Consider the following 12,401-nt stretch of genomic DNA (forward strand, 5'->3'; position numbering starts at 1 on the left):
TTCCCCAACTTATCTGCTGATCCTGAGCCTGTCATCATCCTCTTTGCTCTTAAAAGTGGAAGCTTGCGCATAACTTTGTTGCATTATATTGAAACTGTGTTTCAGGTTAATTCAAATGCAAGAGCGCATTGTTGTGCTGGTGATTATTTTATTATATGCAGTGGTGGAAAGTAACTAAGTACATTTACTCAAGTACTGTACTTAAGTACAATTTTGAGGTACTTGTACTTTACTTGAGTATTTCCATTTTATGTCACTTTATACTTCTACTTCACTACATTTTGAGGCAAATATTGTACTTTTTACTCCACTACATTTAGCTGCCAGCTTTAGTTACTTTTCAGGTCAAGATGAAACATAAAAAACACAATAAATTTAGGTGATTAGACACTTTTTAAAATAAACCTCATAACAGTATATTAAGTAGTCAATATGAGCCCTACCTTGAGAATATTAAAACGCTGTATACATAAATGCATCAATAATAATAATCTAATATAATATTTGGAATCTATAAAAAAAACTAACTCCAGGCTCCATGCTGCATAACGAGTACTTTTACTTTTGATACTTTAAGTGCATTTTGATGCTGATACTTTTGTACTTTCACTTAAGTACATTTTGAATGCAGGACTTTTACTTGTAGTGGAGTAATTTCACATTGTGGTATTAGTACTTTTACTTAAGTAAGGGAACTGAATACTTTTTCCACCTCTGATTATATGTGTGTTCTGGTCATTTGAGCATGATTAAACATGCCGCCTTTAATATGGCTATTAAAAAGGCTTATTGCATTTTGTTTTTTTGAAGGTGTGGGGGATTGGGGGTGCGTCGGCTAAAAAAGTTTGGGAACCGCTGGTCTAGATAAAGGAGCTCACGCTGTATTTGTGTGTTGGCTCTCCTCCTGTTTGTGCGTTTTTGCTGCTGTGTGGTCCTGTGCCTACAGAGATGATGGACGATGGCATGTGAATGCACAATCTGCTGACTGTGCAACTGTTACATTAACCATTAATTGCCTTTTCCCTCTCTGTGTTCATATATGTGTGTGTGTGTGTGGTGTAGTTAATGGCTTGTGATGTGCAGCAGGGCAAAGATACTGCAGGATTCACTTAATATTCCTGCCACCTGCCAGCCATAATCTCCATCCTGCAGCACCTCTCGAGCCCCTGTGCTTCAAAATACTGTTGCTTTGTTTCTCTGTTCCTCCACACCCTCCCATTTTCATTTTGATGTCGAGTGTGTGTGTTATGTGAGCATATCTGCTTGTAAATCTCCCTCAACATCCACTTAGCTCGCCCTTATGAGTGTGACCGTGTCTGATATCAGTATTGTCTCTGATCAGCGTCGGCATGTTACTGTAATCAGAATGTAGCTTCAAAACAGGATTGAAACACAACACACATGACCCTAACACTGTGATTGAGTTTTACAATCTTGTGCTTCTTTAAAAGGAGTGAAAAAACCTTCCAGTGAAGTGAAAATAGCTTGTTTTCAAGCAGCTGCTTCGTATTCTTGGTGGTCTTGGAGCCTTGAATTTACACTTTCTTTAACCCATAAGAACCCACCCATGTAACAAACACTTTAGATATTCTAGAACAGGGGTCTCAAACTCAAATTACCTGGGGGCCGCTGGAGGCAGTATCAAAATGACCAAAAAATCTAAATTACTTAAAAAAGACACAAAAAAGACAGACAAAATGACTTAAAAAGACACAAAATGACCAAAAAAGACACAAAATGACAGAAAAAAACTAAATGACTTAAAAAAGAGACACAAAATGACCAAAAAAGACACAAAATGACTGAAAAAACACTAAATTACTTAAAAACGACACAAAATGACCAAAAAAAGACACAAAATGCCAGAAAAAAAACTTAATTACTTAAAAAAGACACAAAAAACCCCACAAAACTACTAAAAAAAGACACAGAATGACCAAAAAAACCCCACATCATAAATATGTTCTGCATGGTTTACTTGGTCTGTGATATATCCCCCATAACTTTCCTTTATGGATAACTGGCTCTGGGTTCTTATGGGTTAAAAAAGTGAAGTGTAACCACAAGCTATCTCACCTCATTGGCCAGTTTTTCATAACTTTGGGGGAAAAATACGATTTAAATGGTGCAGATGCTTCTGCAGAGATGTTTTGTGCAGCTGCTGAGCCATATTTGTCTTGCTGGGAGTGTATTTTCGCTGTGCAGCAGTTGCTGTGTGAATGTGGTGCACCATGGCTGCTCCTGCTTGGTTTTGCTGTGTTGCAGCACGGCGGGGGCGATGGCTTCGCTGCCATGTTGTTGCCATGGTTTTGCTTTGGTTTTGGCGTGTTGTTGCCTCTCCCTGTTGCCATGCAGCTGCTGTGTCATCACTGTGGTTTTCTGCCTTGCCGCTTGTTGCTTTTGGGTGTTGGTGTTGCCGAGCAGGCCGACTTTGACCCTTGTATGACCTCTGCCCCTGTAGGTCATCATGTCCCCCGTCAGCCGCTGGTCACTGGGCCACATTTACACCCCTCACCGGCCTCCTCTCCACCCTCCTCTTCCTCCCCCTCGACTCTTCCATCTTCCTCACAAAGCTCAGTCACAGGTCCTCCACGCTTTTCCTTCTCTTATCCTTTATTCCCATATGATTTTCTTTTAGTCGAGGAGAAAGCGCCGTCTGTAAGTGCTTCCATTTGATTCTGTCGCTTTTATTCAACTCATTCTGCATCCTTGTCTGGTCTGTTGTGTGTCTCATGTAGTGGTGGAAGGAGTATTTAGATCTCTTACTGGAGTAAAAGTACAATACTCCACTACAAGTTAAAGTCCTGTGTTCAAAACTTACTTCAGTAAAAGTATCAGCATCAAAATGTACATAAAGTATCAAAAGTAAAAGTACTCGTTATGCAGAGCGGCCCCACTGAGATTGTTTTTTTTTTATATTCCCAATATATTATTGCATAAATATTATTGATGCAGTATTGTACTGTTGTTATTTTTTAACTACTTAATATACTTTTATGTAGTTTAATTTATAAACATGCATAATATGCCAAAAAAAAATTTTTAATTTAATTTATTTATTTTTTATTTTATTTTATTTTATTTTATTTTATTTTATTTTATTTTATTTTATTTTATTTTATTTCATTTATTTATTTATTTTATTTTATTTTTTCTGTCTGTTTTTGGTGTCTATCTTGGCTGTTTGTAAGTGTTTGTATTATATGTTGAAAAATTAAAAATTAAATAAATACTTTAATTAAAAAAAAAAAAAAAACATGCATAATAATTTTTTTATTGCTCATATTTTTTACATTAAATTTTCTAAAGCTGGCAGCTAAAAGTAGTGGAGTAAAAAGTACAATATTTGCCCCTTAAATGTAATGGAGTAGAAGTATAACCTCTAGAAATGACTACCTTTATCTCCACATCAACACTTAGAAGCATTAAAATAAAAATAAAATAAAAATGCACATTCAGTCTTTCATTTCTTTACAGTTAATAGAGAGCAGACGTCGACATTAGTGCCTTTATTTCCTGCTTTACTTCCAGCCCTGCTCCAGGACACATATTTCCCTTTATTATTTTATTATTATTTCCCTATTTATTACACACTGCCTTCCTAAAGATGCACATTCAGGATGGTAAATAAATATAAAAAAAAAGGTTTGAAGCTTCTTTGAAATGAGGGTGTAAAGTGTTTATTAAAACACTCCATTAAAACATCCATTCAATGCTTGAAATTAGCTTTTTTTTGCTTCTGAGCCGCTCTGTTTCTCGCTCATCCACATCTCCAGCTTGCATACAAGGCGGTGGAATTTTTTCATGAAAAGAAGACTGAGCGTTTCTCTGCCAAGAAATGTTTCAAATGTGCATAAAGGTGCATTGCTATCCTGCATGTTTTCGCTTCGATAACTGAGGTTGCTGAAGGTTTTGCAGAGCCGAATCACACACTGTGATGCTCTCATGTTCTCAAGTTTTCTGCAGAAAACCAGAAAGTGGAGTTGATATAAAACATATTTTAAAGGCAGGCGTAATTCATTCCGTGGCTTCATGTGTGGTTGATGAATCTGAGGCTAATCCTGGAGATGCTCTGAACCAGTTCTTCCCTCAGCACCATGCTGCTCTGCTGCTCTCACATCACAAGTCTGTTTGTTCCCTAATCCTGTAACCCCCTAACAAGATTATAGTGTCTTTCTGTGGTTGTCCGAGTGTGTGTGTGTTTGTCTGTGTGTGTGTGTGAGAAAGAGAGAGGCAGAACTGGATTAATATTAGAGTTAGTTTCCATTCTGTTGCTGTAGCAGAGTGTTGAGACAAGATAAGAGAACCGCGGCTCTGTTAGCCTCTGAGACTAACTCTGTGTGCTCCAGAAGTAGATCTTACTGCTTTTTTATAACATATAAAGATTATATATAGATGCATTTTATAAAAATGTTCAAGGGCTGCACAATTGATTGAAATTGCAATATGGATTAGTGCAAAATCCAAATAGCAGAAGGCATAATATTGTGTCAAAATACCACTGAATGAAGTATTATGATTCTGCAGAGAAATCATATTTGACAGATACAGAAAAATGGTACAGATCTTCACAATAAATACCACCATGACCATATTAATATATATTTGAATACACTGTAAAAAATGTCTGTAGATTTTACAGTGAAAAACTGCTAAACCATGACAGTAAAAGACTGTAAAATGATAAATGGGTTCATTCAGTTTCAGTAACAATCAAACACTGTAAATCTATATATCAGCCAGAACAGTATTTTTACAAGTTTTAAATAAAAAAAAAAAAACATTACTCTATTACTGTAAAATACATTGGCACCGTCTTTTGTAACAAAAAGCATCACTGTAATTTTTGCATTTATTTTTTGTAAAAATACTTTTTCTCACTGTTAAATGTACTAAACACCATATCTCTAACAGAAATATACTGTAATATTTAATGGTAAAATCTTTAATTTATGCGGCATTTATAAAGTATTTTCTTGTCAATTATATGTCAAATCTTTTGATGGAAAAAAACCTTTTATTCATACGGTAAAAAAATGGAATAAATGCAATCTTAAACATGAAATCAACAGTGTCAATATCTTTTTACCGTAATATTAGAAAAAAGTTGCACCGTATTTATTAAGGTAACGTTGTAAAATTAGAATAATGATGCAAAAAAAAGCATAATTCCCCCCAATTTCATTAATCATATCGCCATTAGGTATTTTCTCCATATCCTGCAGCTCTAGTTTGTTCATACACACATTTAGAAGTGGACAGTGTGTGCAAGGACACATTTATTCTTCTTCTGTCTCAACTGCAGCTCTCAGAGTGGAGCCCCCCCTCCCTCCCCCCAGATCACCTGAAAATAAACCAATAGATTGGAAGAAAAACACCCTCAGCAACAAAACCCAGCCGCTCCATTGGTTGCTGAGGGGTTATTTTTGAAAGCAATGTAGATTGTTTGGTTTGTTTCTCAAAGCTTTACAGCGAGTCTGATAATCTAACTGCTCTGATGTCACTACAGCAGCTAGTGACTGCAGCATCCTGCATTTAGAAACGTGTCATTAAAAGACATTTCTTCACCTTTTTAAATGTCAAACTGTGACTTCCTGTCCATGACCTCTGTTCCTATTTTCATTTTTTCATCAGCAGCACATCCTCCATCTCATCCCTTCCACCGTCTCACTCTGTATTCACTGATTTTACTAGCTTGAATTGCCCTTACAGTGTGCAAACTGTCCATTTTCAACACAAACAAAGTACAAAATCAAGCCGATTATGTGTCGTAGTTCTAAAATTAGTCTAGACGGATTTCAGAATAAAGGCCTTCTATAAGAAGTGAGGAGCATTTATTGGGTACAAGTCAGGAACCGGCCTACCTTACATATCTCAAGGGTGCTGAGTCCAAAAAAAATGGTTCCCAAGCGAAATTTTGAGTTTTTGACCTTCTAATTTGTATCAAATGGCCACCAAATTGCCCATCTTGCTCAGTCGTTGGACCATTTCCCCTTAGTTTTTTTGTAAGTAGACAATCAAAGATGAGGAAATTAAGTTTCTGGATCTATAGTCTAGGGTCAGAGCAAGGATATAGTGGAGGCTCAGTGTCTTTTTTATGTATATATATATGCAAAATACCAACTGGAACATTTAAAAGTGATATTGATTGAATATTTATGTCGGCCTTAAAAAAATGACACAAATAATGCTTAATTTCACCTTAAAAGTTGGTATTTTGCATATATATATATATACACTACTGGTCAAAAGTTTTAGAACACAAAAAAAAGACACAAAAAAGACACAAAATGACTAAAAAAAGACATGAAAAGAATTCAAAATAGCCCAAGACTCCATAGAGTTAAGTTATTAACCCATTTCTTGTTCCCTGAAAAAGGCCTACTTGTATAATTCTGAAATGTACATTATTTTCCAGTTTTGGTTAAGCTTACATTTTTTTATTTACCTCTGGCAGTTCACCACTTACCTTTGGACCCTTTCAAGCTGTTCATTTGACTTGAACTGCTTGAATTTCAATAAAAAACTGGAAAAATTGGGGTGTTCTAAAACTTTTGACCGGTAGTGTATATATATATATATATATATATACATAAAAAGACTATAGATCCAGAAACTTAATTTCCTCATCTTTGATTGCCTACTTACAAAAAAACTAAGGGGAAAATGGTCCAACAACCAACGGCCGCCATGTTGATATGCAAATGAGAAGGTCAAAAACTCAAAATCTCGCTTGGGAACCATTTTTTTTGGATTCAGCACCCTTGAAATAAGTAAAGTAGGCCGGTTCCTGACTTGTACCCATAAATGCTCCTCACTTCCACTTTCTGGACCATCCCGTCTAGACTAAACTGAGACTCTGCAGGTCGTTCTCCATTGTTTGGCTCTTTTTCCAACCTTTCTCCTTCGTGTTTGTCCTCCAGCAGATGGAGCAGCCGTCCATGGACCAGAAGGGCCACGCCAACGTGCCGTGGATTGTGGAGCCGGGTCAGGAGGCCAAGAGAGGAGTCAACACCAAGTACGAGACCACTATTTTCTAACATACACCCGCCTTGTCCACTCCTGTGTGTGTGTGCCTTTCAGAGGTGGCCCTGTACTGGGGCCCCGCCCCCGGAGCTGGGCACGAGCGACGCACGCCGCCGCGTCACCTCACCGGCTGAAAAATAAAAAACAAAACATCCCGCCCCGCCCCGTTAGCCGAGCCGCTCCACTGCATGATGACGTTTGGCGCTGCGCTGTCTCTCTCTTCTTTCTCCTTGTCTTCTTCTTCTACTCTTTTGTTTCTGCTCTCCCCCCTCTTTGGCCCCGGGCCCCCCCCCCCCCAACCTCCTGCCTGCAGGGCTGGCGCATGACCTTTGAACCCTGGGCTGTGGTGCACTTCTCTGTCTCCACCTGTAGGGGGGACGGTCAGCTCCGTTTTTCCACTTCCTGTTTGTCGGTCAGTGGGCCAGCAGCCAACCAACCGGTCGGTTGTTCTGCTTCAGCTTCTTCTTCTTCTCTTTTTTTTTTTTCTTTTCTTCCTGTTGATGGGTGCAACCGTTTGGCTTCGTCTCTCTCCTCCTTTTTTCTCCTCTGACTGCCTCCATCCCTCGCTTTTCTCTACATTTCAGCCCCTCTGTTCAACTGCCCCTGACAACTTGAATGAGATCTGTTAGCAGAGTCCTGCTAAGAGCTGTGACAGTGTTTTAGCTGTCTGTCGAGCCCGCTTCGGGAGCTGACAATGACGAGGGCCGTTGTCGAAAACGACAACTGGAGGAGAGTTCAGACTTTTTAGACATTTTTTTAATCTGAATTACAGGAGAGGTGATGTAGCACAGTCTAACTTTGACTCAAACTGGTTCATCCAGCAGGCTACTAGAATGTATTTCAACTTTTTGATTCTTTATATCAGATTATTTTTTTGAAATTACTAACAAACTTGTGAATTTCTTTGACTAAAAACAACTTTAAACTTTAACCTGTGACGCAGGAAGAAGTAGTTTTTTTTTGTTGCTTTTATAGCATCTTTTTCAGCACATATGTGTGTGTGTATATGGTTAGAATTACTTTAACAAGTGGATTTTTGCCCTGGCCATAAACCTTTATTATTTTACTTGGGTGGGGGAAAAAATCTTGTATGTAAAAGGTTTAGCATGTGGCTTGTGACACGCATGGTGGCCATTTTGGATTTGCTGAGCAGGGGGGCCGGTGGAGAGGCGGGGTGTGAGGGCTCTCTCGATAAGTGATGTCATCTCATTTGCAGGGCAATGCCGGACGCTCATGTCTATTACTGTGGAATGCAAAGAATGTAGCCAGCCCTAAACACGGACCTTGTCAAACATACAATGCAAAATGGACTACAAAGGACTACAAACATGGACGCTACTCCACAGTGTTTAAGGTTGACTACAAAATATTTACACCATTCATCCACATGATGCTTGACACAGTAAACATATGACAAACAGACATTTATACACACTGGCAGGACTACGGTCTGCTCTGAATGTACTCTTATTTTGAAAAGCAGCCTCAACTTTCTGCAACTGCAACAGGATCTGTTTTATGCGCCCAACTGGGAGCAACTTTTGGGGCAATCTCCACGTCTCCATACAGACTGTGAGTACGGTTACAGGGCATCTGTTGGTAACAATGGACGATGGACTTAAAGGCACCGCAGGGCATGTGTAAGGGGTTTGAGGACGTCTGGCTGGCTCTTTTGGTCTTTTTATTTTCTTTAAAGTCAGAAAATAATACAGAGATATATGCACAAGCGTGTAAATGTGATTGGACTAGCTGCAACACGCTACGATGCAACATCCTGATGGATGATGAACCTACGTGAACAAAACAGCATCTGGCGTTTAAAAAAAAAAAAAGTATTCTATTCGTATTGCCCGACATTTTAATGTTTAATATGAGAGTATTATATTACCATGATGATTATGATTATTCTTGTGCAATTCTTGTCTACTGTTGTCTTAATGTTACATTATTTTTCTATGATATGTTGAGATGAAAACCTTTGGGCTTGAGAATGATGGCCATCCTTTAAAAAATCTGAAACTATATGATCATACTTGTATACAGAGAGTGAATGTTGCAGGTGGCTAGCTAACTCGTCAGGTCAACCCTCGTCATTTCTCATGGGGCTCTACTCTTATCTAGCAGATGTACTATTTTAAACGCAGTATTACTGTATTATTTGGATGAGACATTGTCCAATTATAAAATGTACATAGATATTTTGCCAACTCATTGTTCATACATGTAATGTAAAAGAGAAAAGAGTAAAAGGATCTGCAGTACATGGCACTGGAAACAAGGTACCAAAATAAAGGTCGGACATTAAAAGAAGTGGTAGATTGTAGAGATTGTATTTTGAGTGAAAACTGAAATGCATTATTTGGTGACATCACTGCTGACCAACTTATGTACATAGGCTTGGGCTTCCAGCACACTGATTTTTGTAATTTTGGCCATTATTTATATCCTTGTAAAGCACATGGAATAAAATATGACTTGTAAAACCATTATTGGACAAAGTTGTTGAAAGTTATTTCCTTTTTCTCAACCACGACACAAAAGGTCTTTCACACTTCATCTTTTCAAATATGAGCAAGTTTTAGGGCTGATTATTGTTATAACCTTTAAGGTAAATTATATCTGTGTTCAGTCCTTTTGTATCCAGATCTAGAAAGAAATGACTATATATACACTACCGGTCAAAAGTTTTAGAACACCCCAATTTTTCCAGTTTTTTATTGAAATTCAAGCAGTTCAAGTCAAATGAACAGCTTGAAAGGGTCCAAAGGTAAGTGGTGAACTGCCAGAGGTAAATAAAAAAAGGTAAGCTTAACCAAAACTGGAAAATAATGTACATTTCAGAATTATACAAGTAGGCCTTTTTCAGGGAACAAGAAATGGGTTAACAACTTAACTCTATGGAGTCTTGGGCTATTTTGTCCATTTTTGAATTCTTTTCATGTCTTTGTAAGTCATTTTGTGTCTTTTTTTGGTCATTTTGTGTCTTTTTTTAGTCATTTTGTGTCTTTTGGTATCTTTATTTAGTCATTTTGTGTCTTTTTTTGATCATTTTGTGTCTTTTTTGTCATTTTGTGTCTTTTGGTGTCTTTTTTTAGTCATATTGTGTCTTTTGGTGTCTTTTTTTAGTCATTTTGTGTCTTTTTTTGGTCATTTTGTGTCTTTTTTAGTCATTTTGTGTCTTTTGGTGTCTTTTTTTAGTCATTTTGTGTCTTTTTTTGGTCATTTTGTGTCTTTTTTTTAGTCATTTTGTGTCTTTTGGTGTCTTTTTTAAGTCATTTTGGGTCTTTTTTTGGTCATTTTCTGTTTTTTAGTCCTTTAGTCCAACATAAAATGTGATTTCGAATCTTTTTTTTAACTTTCAAAACACTATCATGCTCAATAAAGAATTTTAAATGTTGCAAATGTGCATTCATTTCAGAGTACACTGAGACATTAAACTGCATCATTTTCAATTAAATTCTGGAAAAGTTGGTGTGTTCTAAAACTTTTGACCAGTAGTTTATGTTTTCCAACATTTGATTGGCCCAATACCACAGCAGCTACAACCCATACAGTCCAGCTGGTGTAAAAACACAAGAGTTTGGATGATGGAGGCATTTTATGAGTTATCAAAGTACTCTATTGGTATCCGTATCACTTTAATGATACCCAACCCTAGAACGTTTGAAAAAGTACTTACAGTTTATTAGTACTTGTCTTGTTTTTATAGTTGTGGCCATCATATTGTTGGTTATGAACAAAACTGTACTTGCCAAAGTGTGAAGAAAAAACAATGAGATGGGTTGTAAGCAAGCAAAATGTTTAGCTGAATTATCCATAACATAGCCTCCAAAATGTACTTATGCCTTATTTAAATCTGAATTTACAAAAGCAGGACTGTCATCTATCTGTACATGGTTCATTTGTTTGATTCTTGTGGATCCGATGAGTTTTTGAATGTTTTTGTGATTGGAGTGGAGCCGTTTTTGACACCAGCCTGCCTGAAGGTAAGAATCATTTCAGTAAGAATGTTAATTAGCCTGATATGGTTGAGTTCAATTGATTTAGCAAACCCTAGCCATCCCAATCTTGATATGAACGTTATTTCTATGGAGTCTAAGTCTGTGCCAGCTAACATAATGTTAACATTAATAATAATACACTGTAAAAAATGTCTGTAGATTTTACGGTGAAAAACTGCTAAACTATGACAGTAAAAGACCGTAAAATGATAAATAAGTTAATTCAGTTTCAGTAACAAAGAAACACTGTAAATGTATGTATCAGCCACAACAGTATTTTTTACAGTTTTGTTTTTGAAAAATACATTACTCCACTGTAAAATACACTGTAATATGTATTTGATGTAATATATATACAAGCATCACTGTCATTTTTGCATTTATTTTTAGTAAAAATACTTTTTCTCACTGTTAAATGTACCAAACACCATATTTTTAACAAAAATATACTGTAATATTTAATGGTAAAATTGTTAATTTATGCGTTTTCATTTATACAGTATTTTCTTGTCAATTATATGGCAGAACAGCGTTTCTTTTGATGGGAAAACGTTTTATTTATACAGTAAAAAAATTGAATAAAATGGCAATCTTAAACGTGACATCAACAGTGCCAATGTCTTTTTACCGTAATATTAAAAAAAGTTGCACCGTATTTATTACGGTAAAGTTCTGGCAACCACAGCTGCCAGTTTTTTACTGTAAAAACAACAGCTTTTTTTTTTACAGTGTACTGTCATAACAACAACGTAATTATTCTGCTATTATTTGCTTTGGAACATGAAAGACAGATATGTTGACATTTTGGTAAAATGGGCCTAGCTAACATTACTTTAAATTACAATAAAAACTGTTTTTTACTGTCCACTTTGTTTTAAACATGTTTGGAGCTCTTCCTCTATCATTCTTCTTTTTTAGCGATGTTTCTGCATTCTCACGTCTCCAAGTAACTTGGTGAGTAAAATCAATCAGATTATACGCTAAAATGGCCAAAAGTTGTTAACAGGAATTGTGTTTTGATGACGGCAGTGACTTCAAGGCTTGGAGAGCAGCTTTACATTGGGACAGAACTCAAACTATTACAGTTGAATCAAATATGAATAAAACTGTTTAATTTATAAATTAACATGCTTTGCATGTTAACTCTTCAGGCGTAGGATTTCTTGCTCGACTAAGGAGAAACATACATAAACTCCCACAATTAGGGACTGTTTTCAGATTGTTTTCAGATTGTTTCCTGGCATATTGAACCTTGAATCTATGAGTCATTAATGAGGCACAAAGTGAAAATTGTTGTGAAACCATTGGAGAAAAAGATGTTGACATCTCAGCAGCTGAGAACTGGAGCCACTTCCTTTACTCTTCTTTAAAAAT

General features: G+C 36.7%; 1 protein-coding gene across 1 annotated transcript in view; it reads left to right on the forward strand.

Moving 5' to 3' along the window:
• Positions 1-9,515, forward strand: part of LOC131960514 (ankyrin repeat and sterile alpha motif domain-containing protein 1B-like) — a 105,613-nt gene extending 96,098 nt beyond the window's left edge. The window contains exons 11-12 of the mRNA XM_059325750.1: positions 6,924-7,018; positions 8,243-9,515. Of these exons, the coding sequence (XP_059181733.1) occupies positions 6,924-7,018; positions 8,243-8,291 (144 nt within the window). The 3' untranslated portion in view covers positions 8,292-9,515. The remainder of the gene's footprint in view (positions 1-6,923; positions 7,019-8,242) is intronic.
• Positions 9,516-12,401: the final 2,886 nt, after the last annotated feature.

Source organism: Centropristis striata, chromosome 22 (genome assembly GCF_030273125.1).
Source record: "Centropristis striata isolate RG_2023a ecotype Rhode Island chromosome 22, C.striata_1.0, whole genome shotgun sequence".
Classification (NCBI taxonomy): Eukaryota; Metazoa; Chordata; class Actinopteri; order Perciformes; family Serranidae; genus Centropristis; species Centropristis striata.